The sequence below is a fragment of the Hypomesus nipponensis genome, chromosome 25 (assembly GCF_054491055.1).
Source record: "Hypomesus nipponensis isolate SF chromosome 25, ASM5449105v1, whole genome shotgun sequence".
Classification (NCBI taxonomy): Eukaryota; Metazoa; Chordata; class Actinopteri; order Osmeriformes; family Osmeridae; genus Hypomesus; species Hypomesus nipponensis.
Genome location: NC_140385.1, coordinates 2137501 through 2160735, shown reverse-complemented (window position 1 = coordinate 2160735; position 23235 = coordinate 2137501). Strand labels below are relative to the sequence as shown.

At 46.9% G+C, this 23235-nt stretch overlaps 3 protein-coding genes across 5 annotated transcripts in view; 1 reads left to right on the top strand and 2 right to left on the bottom strand.

The window, feature by feature from the left end:
* Nucleotides 1-1466: 1466 nt before the first annotated feature.
* On the bottom strand, nt 1467-5540 carry brms1 (BRMS1 transcriptional repressor and anoikis regulator). Of its 3 annotated transcripts, none has more exons than XM_084691639.1 (10): nt 5399-5540; nt 4416-4604; nt 4047-4137; nt 3618-3835; nt 3091-3170; nt 2740-2836; nt 2451-2543; nt 2285-2349; nt 2052-2091; nt 1467-1952 (listed from the first exon to the last, which is right to left on the bottom strand). In XM_084691639.1, the coding sequence occupies exons 2-10, from the start codon at nt 4600-4602 to the stop codon at nt 1945-1947; spliced, it is 879 nt and encodes a 292-aa protein (XP_084547765.1). In that variant the 5' UTR covers nt 4603-4604; nt 5399-5540; the 3' UTR covers nt 1467-1944. The 3 variants fall into 3 exon arrangements, with proteins under 3 accessions (XP_084547765.1, XP_084547766.1, XP_084547767.1); XM_084691640.1 differs by having other exon boundaries at nt 3702-3835; XM_084691641.1 differs by having other exon boundaries at nt 3708-3835.
* Nucleotides 5541-6720: 1180 nt separating this feature from the next.
* On the bottom strand, nt 6721-15799 carry ppp1r14bb (protein phosphatase 1, regulatory (inhibitor) subunit 14Bb). The gene is made up of 4 exons (XM_084692177.1): nt 15113-15799; nt 8446-8529; nt 8285-8317; nt 6721-8087 (listed from the first exon to the last, which is right to left on the bottom strand). The coding sequence occupies exons 1-4, from the start codon at nt 15488-15490 to the stop codon at nt 8019-8021; spliced, it is 564 nt and encodes a 187-aa protein (XP_084548303.1). The 5' UTR covers nt 15491-15799; the 3' UTR covers nt 6721-8018.
* A 4411-nt stretch (nt 15800-20210) lies between these two features.
* The window catches only part of plcb3 (phospholipase C, beta 3 (phosphatidylinositol-specific)), a 27941-nt gene continuing 24916 nt past the window's right edge, over nt 20211-23235 (top strand). Inside the window, exon 1 of the mRNA XM_084691468.1 lies at nt 20211-20941. Within this exon, the coding sequence (XP_084547594.1) occupies nt 20843-20941 (99 nt within the window). The 5' untranslated portion in view covers nt 20211-20842. The remainder of the gene's footprint in view (nt 20942-23235) is intronic.

The following is a 23235-nucleotide window of genomic DNA, read 5'->3' as shown; positions in this document are numbered from 1 at the left end:
TGTGTTTGCTGGGGCAGCTTTTTATGACCGCCTTGGCCAAAATATTACAGAGAGAGAGCGAGAGAGAGAGAGAGAGAGAGAGAGAGAGAGGTGGGGGGGAGGGGAGGGGAAGGGAGGGTGTGTGTGTGTTTGCCATTGCATTTAACATTCAACAATCACACAATTAAACCTCTTTCATTAACATTTCTGGATTCTCCTCAGCTACAAATGCAAATAATTACCTCTACTTTGTCCCTCTCCTTCTCCCAGCCTCGGAAGGGAGCGTGAAGAATTAGCTAATATTAGCCACAGCTGTGAAGTGGAGTCTGTATTAGAGAATATTACTGTTAAGAACTTCACACATTCTCTTAATCCCCCTTGAGATTATGACCTCGTTGTGTCTGCCTTCCAGCCTGTCTGTCTACCAGCCTGTCTGTCTGTCTACCAGCCTGCCTGCCTGCCTGCCTGCCTGTCTGTCTACCTGCCTGCCTGCCTGCCTGCCTGCCTGCCTGCCTGCCTGCCTGCCTGTCTACCAGCCTGCCTGTCTACCTGCCTGCCTGCCTGTCTACCTGCCTACCTGCCTGCCTGCCTGTCTACCTGCCTGTCTGTCTGCCTGCCTGCCTGCCTGTCTGTTTACCTGCATGCCTGCCTGCCTGCCTGCCTGCCTGCCTGTCTACCTGCCTGCCTGTCTGTCTACCTGCCTGCCTGCCTGTCTACCTGCCTGCCAGTCTGTCTACCTGCTTGTCTGCATGTCTACCTGCCTGCCTGCCCCTCTACCTGCCTGCCTGTCTGTCTACCTGCCTGCCTGCCTGTCTACCTGCCTGCCTGTCTACCTGCCTGCCAGTCTGTCTACCTGCCTGCCTGTCTGTCTACCTGCCTGCCTGCCTGTCTACCTGCCTGCCTGTCTGTCTACCTGCCTGCCTGCCTGTCTACCTGCCTGCCTGTCTGTCTACCTGCCTGCCAGTCTGTCTACCTGCCTGCCTGCCTGTCTACCTGCCTGCCTGTCTGTCTACCTGCCTGTCTGTCTGTCTACCTGCCTGCCTGCCTGTCTACCTGCCTGCCTGCCATAGAGGTAGACAGACAGTCTGTCCGAGAGGTCCACTGGTGTCAGGAGGACTCTGAGATGCCTGTCTGCTCCACGTCAACTGAGAAAGCATTAGAGCACCACCTAGTGGCTGTTTGGGTGTAACTGCAGACAGGTGTCGCCATCTACTGTTCAGTTGGAGCATTGTTGCAATCTCACGGCACAATCACTCTGTCCTTCTATACCTCTAATACTACCTCTCTATCCTTCCATACCTATAATACTATCTCTGTCCTTCTATACCTCTAATACCATCTCTCTATCCTTCCATACCCTCATATGAATATCACCTCATCATGCTAGAACTCCAGTTGGTTTCATGATAAGTTGAGATGAGTTAATAAGATTTGATCAAAACAAATTATGACAGCCAGTCTGATAAAAGATTAATATTTAATCACATGATCATAACAAAGTAAAATATAAATACATGATTAGTCAACTCAGTCACATTTAAATAACAGACGCCATGGGCAACAGTCGCTGTAGAAACAGTTTTAGTTTTTTTTTTTTTAACAACAGTAGTTAAAAGGTGCAGAGACATCGCTACGGCAACTAGACTCGACATTCTGGAAGTGCAAAGTGTTCAAGGAAAGCAGGAAGGAAGGAGAATGTTTTGGTTTTCTGCTGTTACATTATCAGGAAGAGGAGGAGCACAGCATGTGCAGCACACAAGTGCACCAGGAGAGACAGAGGAGGAGGAGAGAAAGAGAGAGACAGCTCAAAATGACATCAGTTTAGATTTAGGTTCCAGTTAGTCTGAGAGAGCTTTAGGAAGCTGCTGCTGTCGCAGTGTATCAGGTATCATATGTGCAGCTGTGCGCGTGTTTTTAGGGTTGTTTACAGTTTAGGCCACGCCTTCCACACCATCGTCACTGATATCATCGTTCTGAAATAAAAAGAGAGACGACAGCGATATTCTCAGTAAAATAACACAGACACACTCACTCTCACACACACACACACTCACTCACACACACACACTTACTTTCTGATTTCTTCTTTGGAAGCATCAATGCTGCTTTAGCCTGTAAAGACCAGCAGACAAACAGGTTGGCAGACAGACAGGTTGTCAGACAGACAGACAGACAGACAGACAGGTTGGCACACAGACAGGTTGGCAGACCGACAGACAGAGAGACAGACACACTAGTGATGATCAATACATTGATGGATAAGACGCAGTGTGTTATTGTGTTATTGATGGTATCGATCTAGTACCTTCTTAATGGCTGTCCAGTCTTCCAGAATATCCACGTCACTCAACATGTACACGATGAAGGGACCTGAGAGAGAGAAAGAGAGAGAGAGAGAGAGAGAGAGAAGGGATGGTCAGACGAGGAGAGAGGAGGCGAACAGAGGAGGAGAACAGAGAGGAGGAGTTTACCTGAAACTAGGGCAGCTTTCTTCTTCCTCTCTGTCCGGGCCAGGACATTCTTCCTCTTACACTTCTTACCCTTCATCTCATCACTCCACCACTCTGGAGAGGAGGAGGAGGAGGAGAGAAGGAGGAGGAGATGGAGAGGAGAGGAGGAGGCTCACACATTAGAAATGCACATACAAACACACTGAAATGCACAAACCAAAGTTCCTTGCAACATTTAATTGAATTGTGTGTGTGCTCATGTGTGCACGCTTGCTTGCATGCGTGCGTGCGCGTGCGTGCGTGTGTGTACCTGATGTCAGATCTGTGCTCTGTCTGTCCTCCTCAAGTCTCCTGATGTTCTCCAGCAGTTCAGTCTTCATGGCATCAAACAGCAATGACCTCTCACTCTGCACACACACACACACTTCAATAAAACACTGCAAGGAACTTTGGTTTGTGCGTTTCAGTGTGTTTGTATGTGCGTTTCCACATTTACATTTAGTCCTTTAGCAGACGCTCTTATCCAGAGCGACTTACAGTAAATTCAGGGACAATCCCCCCGAGGCAAGTAGGGTGAAGTGCCTAGCCCAAGGACACAACGCGTGTATGTTTAATGTTGTGTGTCTCTTTCACTGTGTGTGTGTGTGTGTGTGTGTGTTACCTCCAGGTGTTGCCTTGCTCCTTGTATTTCACACTCGTATTTGTGTTTGATCACCTGTAGACAGAGTTCCCTGTACACACCTGGAGAGAGAGGGAGGGAGGGAGGGAGGGAGGGAGGGAGGGAGGGAGGGAGGGAGGGAGGGAGGGAGGGAGGGAGGGAGGGAGGGAGGGAGGGAGGGAGGGAGGGAGGGAGGGAGGGAGGGAGGGAGGGAGGGAGGGAGGGAGGCGAGGGAGGCGAGGGAGGCGAGGGAGGGAGGGAGGGAGGGAGGGAGGGAGGGAGGGAGGGAGGGAGGGAGGGAGGGAGGGAGGGAGGGAGGGAGGGAGGGAGGGAGGGAGGGAGGGATATAGACAGAGCGCTTATAAGGAAGTACTCTAGTTGTAGTGTAATTACACGCATATATGTACACATATGCAATAGTAACTCATATAGAATTAGGATTTATTATCCATAAATGTACATTATTTAATGGAGATTATTTGTTATAGGCTGCTGTCAGGAAATTGACAAGAGCTGCATCAACAAAGAACCTGTCTGTCTTTGTGACACACGGCTGCTGGGCAGGAAGTGACCCGTGTGATCATGCCGGGTGTACGGCTCAGAGGGTGCAGTACCCTTACCGGCCACCTGGCCGCGCAGCTGCATGTGGTTCTGCAGGGAGGAGAGAGGCTCCCTGAACTCTCCCGCTCTGCCTGTCAGAACCTCCTCCAGCTTCTCCTTCACCTGGCTCACACGCTCACGGAATAACCTGCACACACACACACGCACGGACGCACACACACGTAAACAGATCAAAACATTTACCTTGCAACACATGGAAATTAAACTTAGGCCACACACACAGATTGCTTTTAAATTCATTGATAGCTTCTCAGAATAGCTATCTGATACTGTTACGAACGTTTGGACCAATCGGACGGTCTGGGGGGTTCCGGGTTGGAACCAATCAGGCTTCTTACTTGTCTTTGAGTTCCTGGAACTGTGTCTCCAGGTGGGACATCTCGTCAAGACACTCTCCTCTCCTCCTCTCACAGAGCTCATCATCCAGCTCTAGGGAGGGAGGGAGGGAGGGAGGGAGGGAGGGAGGGAGGGAGGGAGGGAGGGAGGGAGGGAGGGAGGGAGGGAGGGAGGGAGGGAGGGAGGGAGGGAGGGAGGGAGGGAGGGAGGGAGGGAGGGAGGGAGGGAGGGAGGGAGGGAGGGAGGGAGGGAGGGAGGGAGGGAGGGAGGGAGGGAGGGAGGGAGGGAGGGAGGGAGGGACAGAATGAGACAGATGCCACAATCTTTATCTTTCATCTCATCCCTCCATCACACTCCAACCTGTAGCTTACCTGAGCTCTCCTCCTCACTCTCCTCCAGGTCGCTGTCCCTCTCCTCAGTGCTGTCCTCCATGGTCTCCTCTCCTCCTTCCCCCTCTCTCTCCTCCTCCTCATCCTCCATCTCTCCGTTAGCTCTGGGAATCTCAGACTCTCGGCCCACCTCCATCTCCTCCTCTGCCCCCGACGGCTGCACCGGCATGGCTACGCACACATACACACACACACACACACACACACACAAACCCACGTATAAACACACACACAAACACATTTACACACAAATGCACACACGTCCTCAATAGTTGTCAACAAGCTATGACAGACTTAGCAAACAAGTTTGGAAAATGAACGGAGCTGTTTAGTGTTATAATAAACTAGTGCATCACCACTCAGAGCACCGACGTCATAACCGCTGTGTAGTGGTCAGTGACGGGAGTGCACCGTCTGTCGCGCACTGTGCCCACCGCCACCGTGGACCGAGAAGGCACGGGAGTAATCGTTTTCAGACTCGAGCTACCGTATGGCTTCCGTTCAGTCGGCGGTGGAACGGTACCGTGTGCTCCATTGACATCTTGTCACCGACAGAGCGCGGATGAACAATCGTGATACGCCGAGAGCTAAACGACAATTAACGGGTGGATGACCGGGAAGTCGCTCTTTCCTAAGGTTTTGTAATAACCGTTGGATGAAACATAGTATCGGTTCAAGCGACCGTACAATGAGAACAACAGCGAATAGGCTAGCAAGGTTTAAAAGTTATACGGGACCATGTAGAAACTGTTGGATTTCACCAAAACTGTATAATGAAAGCGATTTTAAACACTGGCATGGATGAATGAATTAAAAAGTAGTGTAGGCAGGAATTGTTCTGCAAGCGAGGATTAAAGATTCTCCATAATGATAGCTGTCCCTCTCGTGAAGTCTACGTTCAAATCAGCGGTCATGTTGCTAGCAAACAGGTTAAACTTGAGGTTTTCAATTGCCCCCGTACCTACCTGGTCGGTAGTTTTAGTCTGTTGCGGGAATCTGCTGTAAACTGTATTTAAATGTTGATTTCAAACTAGCGTACTTCCTCTCTAAACACACACACACACACAATTCTCTACTTGACCGGACTCCGTAATTCTATCGCTTAGCCAATCAACGCAAACCATTAATGCCTGGCCGGCCAATAAAAAAGCATAAGGAAGCCGGAACGTCCAATCTCCGCCCACTCAAATAATTCGACAGCCAATCGGCTACATTTAATTTGTTAAATTCTTAAATCGCAACCAATGGTCATTTGTGAAGGTTTATTCCTATAAACTAGATGGTAGTTACAAAACGTGTCCACTAGGTGTCGTCAGACACCTTCATGACCAGGTTGAGGGATATTTCAGCATTTTAACATGCCTACATGGAGATTTTCCGTTATAATTTTCCTTGAACAGCCAGTTAGATAAAAATACAAACACACATTAGTTAATGTAAAGTTTTTATTAAAATTGCATAAAATTGTAACAAAATTGGGAGAAAAAACAAGACCTGTCGTTATTGCTACATTTTATGTATTTACGTTTCCATTTCATATTGAAATCCCCCGAAACATACTCCGAGTAAGTATTTAGGTTTAACTCCAAAAGTTTCTTATTTAGGCCTACTCCAGTATCAAAGGTTGTTCTTGTTTTGTAGTTGAACGATGAATCCCAGCCGTCTATTCAACAGTCTCAACCGCAGAAAAAGTTTACACTGTAAAAACGTAGGTGAAAAGTCAAAACGGAATATTGTAACAGTCAGTTCATCCAGCTTCACTTCATTAAAAAGCGAGAGAAAGAAAGAAAAAGAACGAATCGTATATTTAGAAAGCTAGTAAGTGAAGGAGATAAGAGATGGAACGGGGTTGAAAAGCTTCCGGTATTTCTCCCGTTAACGTGTGTGTACAGTTACGTTCGTTACAAAATGAACGTCTCAGTTTATTTGGTTTTCATAACATAAAACATGACCTAAGGCAGCGTCAACTATGAAAAAGACAGAAATAGAGGTGGGCAGAGATGGAGGGAATAACAGAGAAATAGACCGTGGAAGAGAAAAATGTAGATGATGGATGGATGGAGGGAGAGAGAGTAGACCAAAAAGAGAGAGAATGGCAAACTGAGGACTGTATGAGTGTGAATGGTGTGTGTGTGGGGGGGGGGCTCTGTTTGAGGGTGTGTGTGTGGGGGGGGGGGGGGGCTCTGTTTGAGGGTGTGTGTGTGTGTGGGGGGGGGGCTCTGTTTGAGGGTGTGTGTGTGTGTGGGGGGGGGGGGGCTCTGTTTGAGGGTGTGTGTGTGGGGGGGGGGGCTCTGTTTGAGGGTGTGTGTGTGGGGGGGGGGGGGCTCTGTTTGAGGGTGTGTGTGGGGGGGCTCTGTTTGAGGGTGTGTGTGTGTGTATGGGCTATGTTTGAGGGTGTGTGTGTAAGAGAGAGAGAGGTGACGGCTGCTGTCACCACAGGTGTTAGTGATTGGCCACATGACTCCGCCACAAATCTCTGCCCTGCTCTCTGATTGGGTAAAAAGCCCTATCCTCCTCTGTGATTGGCCCAGACCCAGGAACAGATGGCTCTTTCTTGCGGTCCGATTGGCAGCTGCGGGCAACACTGAAACCTTGTGTGACAGCCAAGCTTCACAGACAGAGGACACACACACACACTTCTCTGTGTAAATTAGGGAGTGTGTGTCTGTGCACCCGTGTAAGGGTGTGTGTGAGGAAGGCTGTGTGTGTTGGTGTGTATGTGAGGGAGATAATGTGTGTGTGTGTGTGTGTGTGTGAGGAAGGCTATGTGTGTTGGTGTGTATGTGAGGGAGATAATGTCCACATCTGTGTGGGAGACGGGGAGCAGCTGTGGTCTATGACTGTGTTTCCACTCTATCCTGGGATGTGTGTGTGTGTGTGTACGTGTTAGAGAGAATCGGAGGGAACAGTCAGTTTATATTTTCCACAGTGAGCCTCCTCCCCCTCTCCTCCCCTTCTCCTCCCCTTCTTGTTAGTCTGCTATAACCCCTAGCTTCATACTACTGCACCCTCTCCTCCCCCCCTCTCTCCTCTCCTCCCCCTCTGTCTGCCCTCTCTCTCCTCCCCTCTGCTGGTTATGGCTGGCTTTTATCTGAGGAAGAGAGAGAAAAATGAGGAAGACAAAAAAAGTGACAGAAGAAAAGAAAAACAAGGCCGCTTTGTTCTGGTCGCCCTGGTGTGTGTACGTGTGGGTGCCTGTCTGTGTGTGTGTCAGTGTGTGTGTGTGTGTGTGTGTGTGTTTGCAGCACAGGATTGGATGCTAACTTCTCTAGTATGTGATTGAGTCCTGGTCACGCACACACTTAGCTACGTCATCAATCCTCCCTCCAAAACAAATACTGAAAACACAAGAAAATAAATCGCAATTGTCAAAACCTTAAAAGTAGACTTAAAATAAAGTTCAAATAAAACATTTAAAAAAATAAAAAGGTTGTTTAAAGGTGGTTTTGGAATCGAAAGCCCTGCTTCGATCTGATTGGCTAGTCAAGGCCCTCTACTTCCTTTTCCTTCTCCCAGGGGCTCATGCGATTGGACAGCGACTCCCCCAACTCTCTTGTCTCAGTAAAGGGGGAGAGGGGGGTGGGGCTACTTCTTCTGAGGGGTGCTGAGTTTCTGCATGCCTCTGATCTTATCCAGCAACTCTGATACAAACACCTACAGGAGAGAGAGAGAATCATACTGTTATAATACATGAGAAAGAATCCTACTCTTATAATACAGGAGAGAGAGAGAATCATATTGTTATAATACAGGAGAGAGAGAGAGAATCCTACTCTTATAATACAGGAGAGAGAGAGAATCATACTGTACAGAAAAGAGAGAGAAAAGAGAGAGAGAGGTAGATAACTCACCTCAGTGGGTTTAAAACAGTCGACCAGAAGATCCTGAAACACAAGATGACAAGGTGTCCTTGTTTGTTTTTCCATATTGAAGTGTGTGCCTGGTGTGTGTGTGCCTGGTGTGTGTGTGCCTGGTGTGTGTGTGTGGTGTTTGTCTGCCTGGTGTGTGTTACCTTGACTCTGGTAGCTCTGTCTGTGTCACTGGGCATGTCCAGAAGCTCATCCACATCGATCTCCAACTCTGGAATAGCTTCCTCCTGTCACACGCACACACACACACAGGAGACAAATAACAGAATGTCAAAATGTCAGATGTTATCCCAGCTATCACATTGGCTCTCCTGTTGCAGAGGGTGGAGTTCCCCTTCACACCACTAGGTGGTCTCAAGGACCGAATGAGGAGGCTTACTTCTTTGTGTGTGTGTGTGTGTGTGTGATGTGTGTGTGATGTCATGTTCTCCACAGATATAAAGCAAATTGTAAATACCCCAGAGATGTTATTCCTTAAATAAAAAACTAAAAGTGATTTCACACTTTCCCCCCCCCTCTCTCTCTCTCTCTCTCTCTCTCTCTCTCTCTCTCTCTCTCTCTCTCTCTCTCTCTCTCTCTCTCTCTCTCTCTCTCTCTCTCTCTCTCTCTCTCTCCCTGTCTCTTCCCCTCCCTCTCTCTCTCCCCCTCTCCCTCCTCTCTTCGTCTTGTGAAGTTGTGTCGATCAATAAAACAGCTTTAATAGCCTGCTCCTCCCCCTTCAGCAGCCTGTCTAACCACACACACAACCCCCCCACACACTCACAAACACACACACACACACACACAACCCCACACACTCACACACACAACCCCCCCACACACTCACACACACAACCGCCCACACACACACACACACACACTCTTGGATGTACGAGGGTCCCATGTTAATTATCCTCATCTGCTTGTTCTTGTCACTATGCCGACTCTCTTTCTCTCTCTCTCGTTCTCCCCCTCATCCCCCACCCCGGGCAAGACCAGCTGTCTCTGCACCTGCCTGAATGCCCTCCCTACACACACCAGCACACACACACACACAGAAATACAACCACTTGCTTCATTGAGCTTTGAAACCAACATACAGACATCCATTACTGACACATTCAAGTGTGGAATGCTACCCTTACTATAATCCTACCACACACACAGAGATTCTACAATTGATCCGTAGCAAATGCTTTAATAAAAAGAAGGAGAGGAGAAGGAATTAAAAAAGAGAAAGTGTTTCTACAGTAGAATGACCTTAACAGTCTCATCTACGTATGTATGGACATGTGCGCCTCTATTTCCATGGCTGTTCATTGCAGCGTTTAAGGTGTGTGTGTGTGTGTGTCTTGGGGCAGCTAGTGGTTTTGAGGCGAATATGAAGTGACAGTATGGGAGCAAATGTCTGCCTGCCTGCCTGCCTGCCTGCCTGCCTGCCTGCCTGCCTGCCTGCCTGCCTGCCTGCCTGCCTGCCTGCCTGCCTGTCTGTCTGTCTGTCTGTCTGTCTGTCAGTGGGCTGTGAGGGTGAATAAGGGTCAGGGGTGTATCTGTCAACGCCTACTGCTTTCCATCAACCCACATTCACACACACACTTAAATACACACACAATCACACGCACACAGCTGCTTATCAGGGATCCGCAGGTTTTTAGAATAACAAATGTGTCTGCTTCCCCCCTCTCTCTCTCTCTCCCCCTCTCTCTCTCCCCCCTCTCTCTCTCCCTCCTTCTCTCCCTCCCTCTCTCCCCCCCCCTCTTTCTCTCTCCCCCCCTCTCTCTCTCTCCCTCCCTCCCTCTCTCTCTCCCCCTCTCCCTCCGTCTTCAGTATGTGTGTGTCTCTAAACTCAGCTGCCAAGGGGTTAACGCACTGCCACTTCCTGTGAGATCACATGACCCCCTGGGGCAGAGGATACTGATATCCATGGGAAACAACAATGTGTGTGTGTATGTGTGTGTGTGTATGTGTGTGTGTGTGTATGTCTGTGTAATCAAGTTAAGTGATAAAAGCTTTGTTCCCTGGGACCCAAATCAATAATCATGTGTAGTGCTGTTTATGCATAAAGTGTGTGTGTCTGTATGTGTTTGTAATTTTTTGAGCAGTTAAAGGGGCTGCTAAGGAAATTATTGTAATTTATTATATGTTAATTATAGTATTAGTATTATGTATTTTCAATCATCTGGAAAAACAGAAGATATTTTGTTATTGCGATTCTGATGTTCTACTAAGAAATTGTGTCTGTGTGTGCGTGTGCACATATGTACGTGTGTGTGTGGATTGCAGATGTACCTAATAACAACATCCTCTCCATTGGAGAAATAAGGGAAAAGAGATATAAAAGAGAGAGAGACAAAGAGAGAGAGACAAAGAGAGAGAGACAAAGAGAGAGAGACAAAGAGAGAGTGAGAGAGGATGGATTCAGAACATAAACTATGGGTGTAATCATCCTAAATAACTTCCTCCCCTCCTCAAAGCTGATTTGCATGAAATTGTGTTTCTGGAGTGAGCAAGTTAAAGGAACCAATCAACAGAATTGGAACGGGGCCCAAACTAGCTTCTTTGGCAAGTGGTGGCTTGGTTCCAAACCAGGATTATCTGGGGGAATTCAAGCAAATGAGGCAGCCCAGGTGATGATGTCACCTGAAAAACCAGGAATTTAGGCTCTAGAGTTCAATTATAGGGTGATAGTCGATTATTACATGTATTTACAAAACTAAACAAACTTGTGTTATGAAATGTAAACAGAGAATGACAAAATATTTTATTGTTTCATATAAAGCTATTGCTCACGGTAATACTATGACCGAAACTATAATTTATAAAATGGTTAAGGGGGGAAATATCACTGTTCCACTTGCTGTGACACCATGTATGACATCACTGCCTGATCCAATTGTATCTCACCTGGAAGGGGAGGGTTGGTTTGAGTAGAAGTGTGTGTGTGTGTGCGTGTGTGTGTCTGTGTGCGTGTGTGTCCACCACCAATTACAAACAAGCACATTGTTTTGTGCCAGAATCCTTTAATCTGGTTGTTCATGCCCAAAGATTCCTCTTTCTGGAAATAATGTCTGCTTTCTAAAGTAATCCAGGGCAGAGCTATCTAGCTATGCTAACCCTCGCTAATACTTACCTCGCAGAGCTATCTAGGGCAATGAAGAAAATCATAGGGGTGACCAAAAGCTGGCCTAACCCCGGTGTTAACTTCTTAATAACAGCAAAACATTTGCAGAGGTTAGCTACAATGAGCATTAGCAATTAGCTACCCCCTATGCAAAGGCAAATGGGAGAAGAAAAGCTAACAGGCACTAGCATGAGCTAATGCTATGCTAACAGACACTAGCATGAGCTAATGCTATGCTAACAGACACTAGCATGAGCTAATGCTACACTAACAGACACTTGCATGAGCTAATGCTACACTAACAGACACTAGCATGAGCTAATGCTACGTCAACAGACACTAGCATGAGCTAATGCTACGCTAACAGGTTGGAGCCTTCTGACGCTCTTATGCTAATTGATAAAAATGTCAAGTCAGAGTGAGTATGCGTGGCTTGAAAACACTAACACACACGCACTTGTACGCACACAGACTAACACACACCGTGTTGTCTTGGTCTCAGTATTCACAGAGGTTAATTTACATTAATCCTCCTTCTCTATTTCTGGAGCACAGAGGAACAGAGAAAGGAACATTAGTTAACTAATGAACGTGTGCATCTGTGTGTGCGTGTGCACCTTTATGAGTAAATGTATTTACGCATTCAGCACTTGTTGAACAGACTATGATCTTTCATCATGAAAGGAAAACTCTCACACACACAGAGAGACAACCACACACAGACACAGGGTGAGGCAATGCAGGCTGTTACAGAATGAGTGGGTATGGAACAGGTGTGTGTGTGTTGACGCTCTTTCATACACTGAATAGTTGAAATGTTGGAGGAACTACATGAGTAACATTCACTTCCTAAAGCAGTGTTAATAAACATTCCTGTACTGTAGAGTCATATCCCTCTCAGTCTCTCTCTCTCTCCCTCTCAGTCTCTGTCTCTCTCCATTCTCTTTTCCCCTTTACATCTCTCTTCACCCTTAACATCTCTCTCTCTCTCTCTCTCTCAGTCTCTGTCTCTCTCTTTCCTTCTCAGTCCCTCTCAGTCTCTCTCTCCCCTCTCTTTTCCCCTTTACATCTCTCTTCACCCTTAACATCTCTCCCTCTCTCTCTTTACCCCCTGTCCCCTCTCTCTCTTTCTTCACCCCTCCCCCCCCCCCCCCCATGTAGCCAGCCACAGACAGGAAGTGATTGTGGTGTGAGTTCACTATGTACAGCGGGGTCACAGTTCAGTGTGTGGGGGAGGGGGCGGGGGGTCAAATACTGTGGTGTTGTTAATCCTCACAATGCAACAGGCATGTTGTACCGTACACACACACACACACACACACACACACACACACACACACACACACACCACAGTGTTTCTAGTATGTGTCAGTTGGCAAGACGGTGATGTAGTCCATCATCAGGCAGTTTGCTTCTTGCTCGTCGCCTCAATAGTTAGATTAATTTGCGACTAGTGTTTGGGCAACGTTGCCCCTGATATTTACACCTGCCTGTCGATGAGTACATAAGATCCACTGGCAGCGACTAGATTCGGATAATTTCGTAATGTAATAATAATGTAATTAACAGTAATGTCTTTCTCAGTTTCTAACAAAAATCTGTGAGAGATCTACGTGAGGGCAACCTGTTATTGGTCTATGAAAAAAAGCGAGAAGTTGCACAATCTCAATGTAGGGTTAAAGTGTCTGTAAACTACAACTGAAAATGAGTTTTTAAGTTCATCACACCACAGAAGAATGTGTTGTTAACTACTCATCCAAATTAGAATTAAAAAAAACATTAACAAATATGTTAAATTACGCATTGAAATTATGAGAAAATCAGCAGGCTTCTCTGCTTGATACTGGGGGGGCGTGTCGCCTGAAGGAGCTGAAGCTCCACCCCCTCGAATTTATTGAATTTAGCAACAACAGCAACAACTAGCTAAATTAATTGCAGATATAAGAATAGACCTACCTACAGCCTCTGAGTGTTTTCTGTGTTAATTACTTTGTCTTTGCATCCAACCAGCTGAGTAACAGAATGCTATATAAACTGTCTGTGATCTGACGTAGATAGGTCGCTGTGACGTAGATCGGTCGGGTTTTGGCTCCGCCTATTAAAAAAAACCTCAACTGAAAACGGTGAGAAAATCATGGAATTTGCTTTACAGCACCTTTAAGAGTCCCGTTTCTAACTTCACAAGTTCTAGATTTTGTCTATTTACGTCCTTGCATAGACTAGCCTATACTGTGCTAACTGTGTTATGCTAGCTAGCTTCGTTTTGACGGGCAACATACTGACGTTGCTCGTCCTCAAATGCCCTAAAAACGCATAGAAACGGATTTGCTTCTCTTGCTAAGCTACCTGTTCGCGCTGCCAGGTCTCTCACACTACCTTGCGGGGCCTGTCACGTGACTGCTATTAACAAATTAATCGGAGGCAAAGTTTAGGTCTACCTCCCCCCCTGAAGAAAAAAATCCTAGGGGAAACTGCATGCTCACACATAAATGCATGTCTACATCTAAGCGCACAAACAGATAAAAACACACGAAAACGGCAAACTGTCTTTCTCAACAGTGACAAGACCATACACGTGTTGCAAAGACACGAAGTTTTTCCCCACATCCTTTTCCATCTCCCTCTCTCTGGCCACGTAGAACTGATGTTTTACGGGCCTGTTCCTCCCACAGTTTCACATTAACCCCTTAGCTACCCGTTACACTGTTACAAGAAAAGAAAAAAGGCCAGACAGACATGAGAAGCAGGAAGGGGTGTAAATATCTTGGCCGCATGATCATGTCTTTTGTCAGCGAGTGGCTTATTTCTCCAGACCGGTAAACGATCGCTCTGATTACCGTTTAAATCCTTCCCCACGCAGGTTCAATTAACCTCTCCGGTCAGCACCTGGCTAATCTGTGTGTGTGTATTTTTTGTGTCCATCATGTTTGCAACCTCCGTTTCTCTCTCATCATATCATAGTGACCTCATCTTGTTGACAATGTCAATAATACAGAGAGGCTGGCAGGCTGGTCTGTCTAGCTACCCTTCAATTATGTCCACATCAGTGCTTGTTGCTGTGCCTCTCTCTTTGCCTCTCACGCATTCTACCCCCCCCCTCCTCCCCCCCACACACACACACACTCTCTCTCTCTCTCTCTGCCTCTCTTTCTGTACCCCCCCCCCCCCCCACACACACACACACACACACACACACACACACACACACACCTAGAGATCTCGAACGTCAGTGTAAGTCCTATACCGTCGTTCCTGAATGTGGGCCAAAGCCGGATCAGTACCGTATTGACTAGATTGCCAAAGCTGACGCCGGCGAACGGGGTACCGGCGGGTCACCCGTACACATCGTGGAATACATCATGTCATATGTTGTTCCATTGTAATGTAACCTTGCAACTTCCAGCTTATATCAAACCAAACATAATGTTCTGTTTATATATAAATATATAGGATCAGCCGAGGAAAGCTTTTAACAAACTCATAGAATAGAGCTACAGAGACTAGGCTAACTGTTGAGTGTAAGACGGTTGTGCTTTGTAACTCAGCAGAGTCGTGTTGTGCAGGGAGGTGTATTTTCAGTTGAGCGGGGCTCAGTCAGTTACTTTAAATAGCCCATCACCTCTGATAATCTCGTTACAGCATCACGGGACATCTACGGCCGTCTGATCGATATGTTTGATCTGTTAACGGAGTAATCGTTTACTTCTTACCTCACAGTCGTAAAGGTCCGTTAACTGATTGATTATCCATTCTTCTAGATTCAGTCTCTTGCGAAGCTCTTTACGGTCGTATTTGACCGTAACGCGGCCCTGCTTCCGAACCGGTGTTTCTGTCTCCTCCGTGGAGCTGGTCGGTGTCTGGAAGTATACCCGGGGTTGGGGGCTCGTCTCCGGGCTGGTTACCGCTGCCATGGTCCAATGATACGCTGGAGGAAGAGGGTTTGGAAGCGGCGTAGCCTGTCTTCCGTTGTCGCGAGTCGACTGTAAGATCAAAATTCCACTAAATCGTCGCGTGTTGCTGTGTTTCGAGAGAATAAGACATTGGGGCACGCGGCGTGAAAGACAAAGGCAACGTGAATCTTGTACCATTAACGAATAAAGCAAACACAGCGTAAACTCGTAACGTGAATGTAAAATGTAAGTGTTTAGACACAAAGCGGTTTCAAGTCCTCACTCAGCAACTACAAAGAAATAAAAAATCTTGTCTCCTCGTGCTGGTGGAACCTCCTGGAGCGTGCGCGTTCCTCTGCTGTGGTAGATAGGACGGTAGACTTTTCCGTGTTGAAGAGAAATGGACGCAGCGTAACGTGACACAAAACAAATGTTCTCCCTCTGGTTTCTACTCTTGAGACCCCGTTAACCCCCCTCGCTCTCGCTCGCTCGCTCGCTCGCTCGTTCTCTCTCTCTCTCTCTCTCTCTCTCTCTCTCTCTCTCTCTCTCTGTCTCTCTGTCTCTGTCTCTCTCTCTCTCTCTCTCTCTCTCTCTCTCTCTCTCTCTCTCTCTCTGTCTCTCTCTCTCTGTCTCTGTCTCTCTCTCTCTCTCTCTCTCTGTCTCATTCTCTCTCTCTCTCTCTCTCTCTCTCTCTCTCTCTCTCTCTCTCTCTCTCTCTCTCTCTCTCTCTCTCTCTCTCTCTCTCTCTCTCTCTCTCTCTCTCTCTCTGTCTCGTTGTCTCTCTTTCTCTCTCTCTCTCTCTCTCTCTCTCTCTCTCTCTGTCTCGTTCTCTCTCTGTCTCTGTCTCTCTCTCTCTCTCTCTCTCTCTCTCTCTCTCTGTCTCGTTCTCTCTCTCTCTCTCTCTCTCTCTGTCTCGTTCTCTCTCTCTCTCTCTCTTTCTCTCTCTCTCTCTGTCTCTGTCTCTCTCTGTCTCTCTGTCTCTCTCTCTCTCTCTCTCTCTCTCTCTCTCTCTCTCTCTCTCTCTCTGATATCTCTGTCAACTTTCGTCTTTTTTCATGCGGCCTGATAGCCATGCAGTCAACATTTGGGGGGAAATCTGCTGGGGAGACTGAGGATCCCCTCCTGAAAACTTGTACGTTTAGTTATGAATATGATTACATTTTTTATGTTAATTTCGGGCAGCATGCGTGGTTGCCTGTTGTAGCGTGCACATTTATATTTTATATCCATATATTGGGGGGGGACATTTTGACCAGATTTGACCATGATTAAAGCCCTGCTATGAACCCAAACGTATCGGCTATACATTTATTAAATGTGAATCAAACTCACATAAAGTAATATGTTTTTCACACAGTAGCAGTCGCTTACCGGTTCTACCGGTTTGGGAGGCAACGATTCGAGTTGAGCCTAAACATACCGGAAGATATCAAACAGAGTGACGGTTTTACGTGGACCGGATACCAGCGGTCGTGATTCCCGTATAGTTCCATTGTTTCTCAATCGGGGAAACAAATACCTGAACTACAAAGTTACTGTGAAACTGGAGAGATGAAAGATAAGAGTTTCATCAGGTGGCTTAATGAGCTCTTATAAAACACTGACTTTAGTGTGTGTGTGTGTGTGTGTGTGTGTTTCGTTGGTGTGGGCTCCACTTTCAGAAGGAGACGTCATGGACCACTTGGAAGTTGTCCATGGCAACAAGACGTCCAGCTGAATTATTCACCAAGCTTGTCTGAAACTTACAGTTCAGTACACCCTGACTGGGGCGTACACTCACATATGCACACCTAGACACACACACACATACACACAGTCACATATACACACCTAGACAAACACACACATACACACAGTCACATATACACACCTAGACAAACACACACAAACACACCTAGACATACACACATACACACCTAAACACACTCACATAGACTTTACATTTAGTCATTTAGCAGACGCTCTTATCCAGAGCGACTTACAGTAAGTACAGGGACATTCCCCCCCGCGAGGCAAGTAGGGTGAAGTGCCTTACCCAGGGACACAACATTTTTCACGGCCAGGAATAGAACCGGCAACCTTCTGATTGGTAGCCTGATTCCTAACCGCTTAGCCATCTGACCCCACCCAGATCTCACCAAGGAGAGATCTGACCAGAAAAAGGCAGACAGAGAGTTGGACAGGGTCACAGTGTTACTCCTTCATACTGTATATTTTATACACACACACACACACACACACGCACACATAGAGGATAGACCACATTTAGGAAACGGCCACATGCTGACCCTCTATGTACCCTATGACTTGCCCTCTCATTGTGTGTGTGTTTGTGTGTGTGTGTGTGTGTGTAACACATACAGTATGAAGGAGTAACATTGTGACCCTTTCCAACTCAGTCTGCCTGTCTCTCCTCAGATCTCTCCTTGGTGTGTTCATCCTTTAGGTGGCGCTGTTGCCTCAACGGGACTCGAGGAATCCAATCAGATCGGTAGCTGAACCGGCTACGGGCATCGAGATTCATTTGGCTTCTGACGTTCGTAGATCTAGTTCAAAGAGATCTAATATCACGTGCACAGTTTAACACAACGTCAGTCGGGACGAGGAATCACTGCGACATGGAAAGCAACAACTAGCTTTGCACTATAAGGCAGTCGGTAATTTGAGGCAATCTGTGTCTGAATGTGATTCATACAAATAGCCATAACACATGGAAACTTGTGTGTGTTTACAATCTCTTCTGCTCAAATAAAAAATATCCCAGACAAAGTGACACCCAATCCAGACCAACGGGTGCCAAACAGCCAATCACAAGTTGTCCATCCACATTCCAAACTGTTGCATAAGAGCTGTCTGCCGGAGCGGCAGTACCGCCTCTGGCCCACTAGATGGCGACAAATGACTGTTATACTGTTTTTAAGTTGTACAGTAACACAGACAGCTACAAAAGGGGCTTTATGCGAGTCACTCCATTTCTCTTTCTCCTCCCTCTCCCTCCCTGTCCTCCATCTCTGTCTCTCCCTCCCCCCCAATCTCTCCCCTCTCCCTCCTTCTCCCCCATCTCTGTCCCTCCCTCTCCCCAACTTTCCCTCCCTCTCCCTAGCTCTGTCTCTCTCTCCCTCTCTCTCCCTCTCTCTCCCTCATGTTTCTCTCTGTCTCTCTCCAGAATGAGAAAATCCTGACTCAGTCCACAGTAGCTTGATCAAATTACCCTGCTAACCTGGAGAGAGAGAAAGAGAGAGAGAGTGAAAGAGACGGAGAGACAGGGAGAAAGAGAGAGAGAAGTTAGCTTCAATGCCTAAGTGTTGACAGCCAGTAATACCTGCACTCTTTAGCTGGATTCAGGTTTGAAATAAATTAAAATAGATAGGGGGGGTCAGGGAATGTGTCAATTCATTGGCTGTGTGTGTGTGTGTGTTTGTGTGTGTGTGTGTGTGTGTGTGAATACACTGGTGTGCTTGGACACAATGTGTCTTTGTGAGGGCTTGGCACATTGTCAGAAATGTCAAAGAAAGACAGAGAAGAGAAAAGGAGAGAGGGAGTAGATGTTTCGTTCCAAATTAGCAGTAGCTTATTTCATTTTCAACCTCCTTTCATCACCCTTTTATTTATTTTGAACCCAGAGGTCACAATACCTCCTCTTTCCTTCTCTTCCTCCATCATCATCTTTACTCTCTTCTTCCCTCTCTCCCCATTTTCTTTTCTTCTCTTTCTCTCTCTCCCTCTTCTCTCTCTCTCTCTCTCTCTCTCTCTCTCTCTCTCTCTCTCTCTCTCTCTCTCTCTCTCTCTCTCTCTCTCTCTCTCTCTCTCTCTCTCTCTCTCTCTCTCTCTCTCTCTCTCTCTCTCCTCCTTCAGCTGTCTCTGTCTTTCTTTGATATCCCGATATTTCTGACAATATAAGTCCCCTTTTTCTCTGCTTCTTCCTATCCCTCCCTCTATGTATCTCTATCTCTCTTTCATTCTCTCCCCTTTCTTTCTCTATCTCTCCATGGCCTTCATCTTGAACTGAAAACTAACTATGTCATTTCTCTGAGAGCAGCCAAGCCCTCCACAGCTGTGTTTGTCAGTGTGTGTGTGTTTACACGTGTTTATGCTTACACGTGTGTTTTTACACGTGTGTATGCTTACAGTGGTTTTGTTTTCAAATTCTACTTTTATTTATGTATTCAGGTTATTCTCACTGAGATACATTTCTGTTTCAAGAGAGACTTGAAAGAGGAGGGAGAGTCTGAGAGGGAACCAAAGAAAGGCAGAGGACACGATACCAGGTGTCTGCTCTCAAAAGGTATTGTTCAACTGTGTTACAATTGCTAATGAGATGGTTATTGTCTGTGTGTTTATATTTGTGTGTGAGTGTGTGTGTGTGTGTGGGGGGGGGGGGGGGGGGGGGGGGATTTGTTGCAGCACCTGATTCAGCGGGGATACAATTTTCCGTCTCCTGATTTAGGACGTTTTGGCTCACACACCGTCTCCGCGAGAAGCAGTCGACCTGCCGAATAGTTCAACTGGTTGCAGGTTACACATTAGCACATCTGTGTGTGTGTAGGTATTTAAATTGTATAAAATGGTTACCATTTCCTCTTAAAAGTTTACATGAAACCGTTTCCGAGAGCAACATAGCCTACACACGCACTTTTCTGTTCCCATTACAAGGTTTGGTCGTGGGGAGTCTGGCTTTAACACATCGCTGACATTCTTTATGGGTGCGCTAGGCTGGCCGACACACTGAGAACAGGCCATTTTTGCCAACAACACACACACACACACACACACAAACACGTTTTTAGTGCACTGTTTTGTTTTGGAAATGGGGAGTTGAAGTTGTCATGTCAGTTGGCAGTTGGTCTGAGTCTTCGAAACTCGAGCTCCACGCGCTCTGTCCCCGAGCGGCCGCAGAACACGCCTCTAAAAGAAAGGAATGACAGCTCTCAATGGCTGTCTGAAAAAAAGACAGAAGGATAGAAAGAGGAGGAGGAAAACACTCCCCCGTCTGTTCGGATTTCTCACTCTCTCCCCCTCTCTTCTTCCTTAACTCCCTCTCTTTCTTTAGCAGATCTAGGCCCGTCTCTCTCTCTCCCTCGCCCCCGTTTCTCTCGCGTTCTTTTCGTTGCGAACATGCTCGGGAGAAGAGAGCAGCCGTGGGCGCCGCGGACCCCGCTGAACGACGAGAAAGTTTGTGAAGAAGTTTGAGAAAGGAAAAGAAAGGGAACGCGACGGCGTGGCGAAGGAGAGGAAGGAAACGAGAGATCTACCCAGTTCCGCGAGGCGATAAAAGGAGAACGTCCATAAACAATATATGAGCTGATAGAAGTGAGTCTGTCGGCGTCACGCGAGCCCCTTCGTCTTGTCACTTGTTGTTGGACAGCGGAGACAAAGTTCTCATCGGTTTTAACGTCCTCGTTATTCAGCAACTAGGAACAGTCGCAGAGAACCCAGGCACCCTCTCTTTCCCCCCGGAAAAGGACACAGGGAGAATCTGCGGGGGCACCGAGCAGGGCACGTCGCTTAAGCCGGAGTCTAGGACTTGCCACCCGGCTGACACCCAGAGCCATGGCCGGGGCGAAACCGGGAGTCCATGCCCTGCAGCTCAAGCCGGTGTCGGTTCCGGACTTCTTGAAGAAGGGGGGGAAGTTTATAAAATGGGACGAGGTGAGTGATGATTATTTGGTACCGACTGCAGACCACACACTTGGATAAAGCCAATTCCGTCCATTCAGTCCATGGTTACCTCCAGGCATATAGCTGCATACAGCGTTAGTAGGCTAAATGCAAGTTATTGTTGGATTAGAGTGACAGCATATTATGTACTGAAGTTTTATTTCTTTACTTACAAACGCAAACCAGAGAAGAGGAAGGAGTTTAGATTGCTGCTTGAGAAGAGCGCCGCAGCTAGAACACCTTCCTCCTTAGCGCGCTATGTTGAATTCCTGTCGAGCTAGTTTTTCCTCGGATCATGTTCGGACACCAAACCTCTCAGCATTCTTCTCCATTTGTATTTATCACCTTACTCCCGTCCAACGGCAGGCCGTTGACACTGGGTCGAGGAGAGAGAGAGATTTGTCCAAAATGTGCTCTTGAATGCTTCGTTCACACGGTCTGTTAAAGAGAGGTCTCTGTCTCTGTCACAGGTTAAAGTGAGGTCTAAATGAAAGACATGAGTCCTGATGGATAGTCTGAAACCATTATCTTCACAAATCAAAACAAACCAGTTTTTTTTGTTTCTTATGTCCAGGTTCTTTCGCTCTGTACTTGCTAAGCTGGCAACAGCGTGTGTGTGTGTGTGTGTGTGTGCGTGTGTGTGTGTCAGAGAGAGAGAGAGTTATGTAAACAGTGAGGTTTTAAACGTATTTTCTCCTGACAGCAGTGAAGGCTGTAGGCTAGGTCTTTCTGTCTGTTACCACAGAACCAAACTAGGGTATATATGTTGTGTAAGGGCCCATTAGTGTGTATCTGTGTGTGTGTGAGAGAGAGAGAGAGAGAGAGAGAGAGAGAGAGAGAGAGAGAGAGAGAGAGAGAGAGAGAGAGAGAGAGAGAGAGAGAGAGAGAGAGAGAGAGAGAGAGAGAGAGAGAGAGAGAGAGAGAGAGAGAGAGAGAGAGAGAGAGAAAGAGAGATAATCAATTATTAACCTGCAAGCTCACCACTAGAGTCCAGAGACTCTAATGTGTGTATACTGTCTGGTAGAGACAGATGGAAACAGTAACTTACACACAGTGTATATGTGTGTGTGTGTGTTTCAAATTCAATTATGCCTTTTCTCATTAGTCAAACCTTTAAAGTACAGTATGCACAGCAAATCCAATATGAACTGCTGTGTTGACACTTTGTACACACGCACACACACACACACATCTCCGGTTCTGTGTGCTTGCTGCATAACGCAACCTTTATGATAACCTGTCTGATGCGCACGCACACACACACACACGCAGTGAACACCATGCTTCTTTTGCTTGTATGTAAATTAAATAGACATATGCATGCTGTATATATTAGATAAAACACAACTGACATCTGCAAAAGAGACAAAGAAAGAGGACTCCCTCCCTCATCATTCTCTCTCTGTCTCTCTCTCATCATTCTTTATGTCTCTCTCTCTCTCTCTCTCTCTCTCTCTCTCTCTCTCTGTCTCTCTGTCTCTGTCTCTGCCTTCGTCTGAGGGAATTCCCAGGAAATAGTTTATGCTTGTGATTAAGTGTGTGGACTCCATGAAACAGTCACTCTCTCTCTCTCTCTCTCTCTCTCTCTCTCTCTCTCTCTCTCTCTCTCTCTCTCTCTCTCTCTCTCTCTCTCTCTCTCTCTCTCTCTCACGTTCACACACACTCCTCTCTTCCTGTCAGACACACTCTTCTACTACTCCAGAAGGGGGAGGAGAGAGAGAGAGAGAGAGACAGAGAGAGAGAGAGAGAAAGAGAGAGAGAGAGAGAGAGAGAAAGAGAGACGTTTTTCACTTTCAGTCGAGAAAAAGCGAGAGATGGCATTGAGCTAAGTCCTTACCACACAAACTCACACACACACACACACGCACACACACACGCACACACACACAGCCTCAGGATAGTGCAACATGCTTATATGAAAACCTCCCTTGTGACCTTGTCTCTCTTTCTCCCCCATCTCTCTCTCTCTCCCTCTGTCTCCTTCCTTCCCTCTCTCCTCTCTTCCCCAATATCTCTTTCTCCAAGTTATTTTCAGCATGACACACACACACTAATATATAAATGTTGCGAGGAATGTTAAATTAATTTGTTTCAGAATCTAAATTGAATGAAGGAGCAGAACTGAGGAAAATAGAGAAAGAGAAAAAAGAATTGTGGAGAGAGGAAGGGGGGAGAGAAGGAGAGAGAGAAGAAGGGGGGAGGAGAGAGAAGAGGGTGGAGAGAGGGAGGGGGAGAGATGTTTTGGCTCCAGAACTCACAACAAGCTAGGACAGGAAGTAATTGAG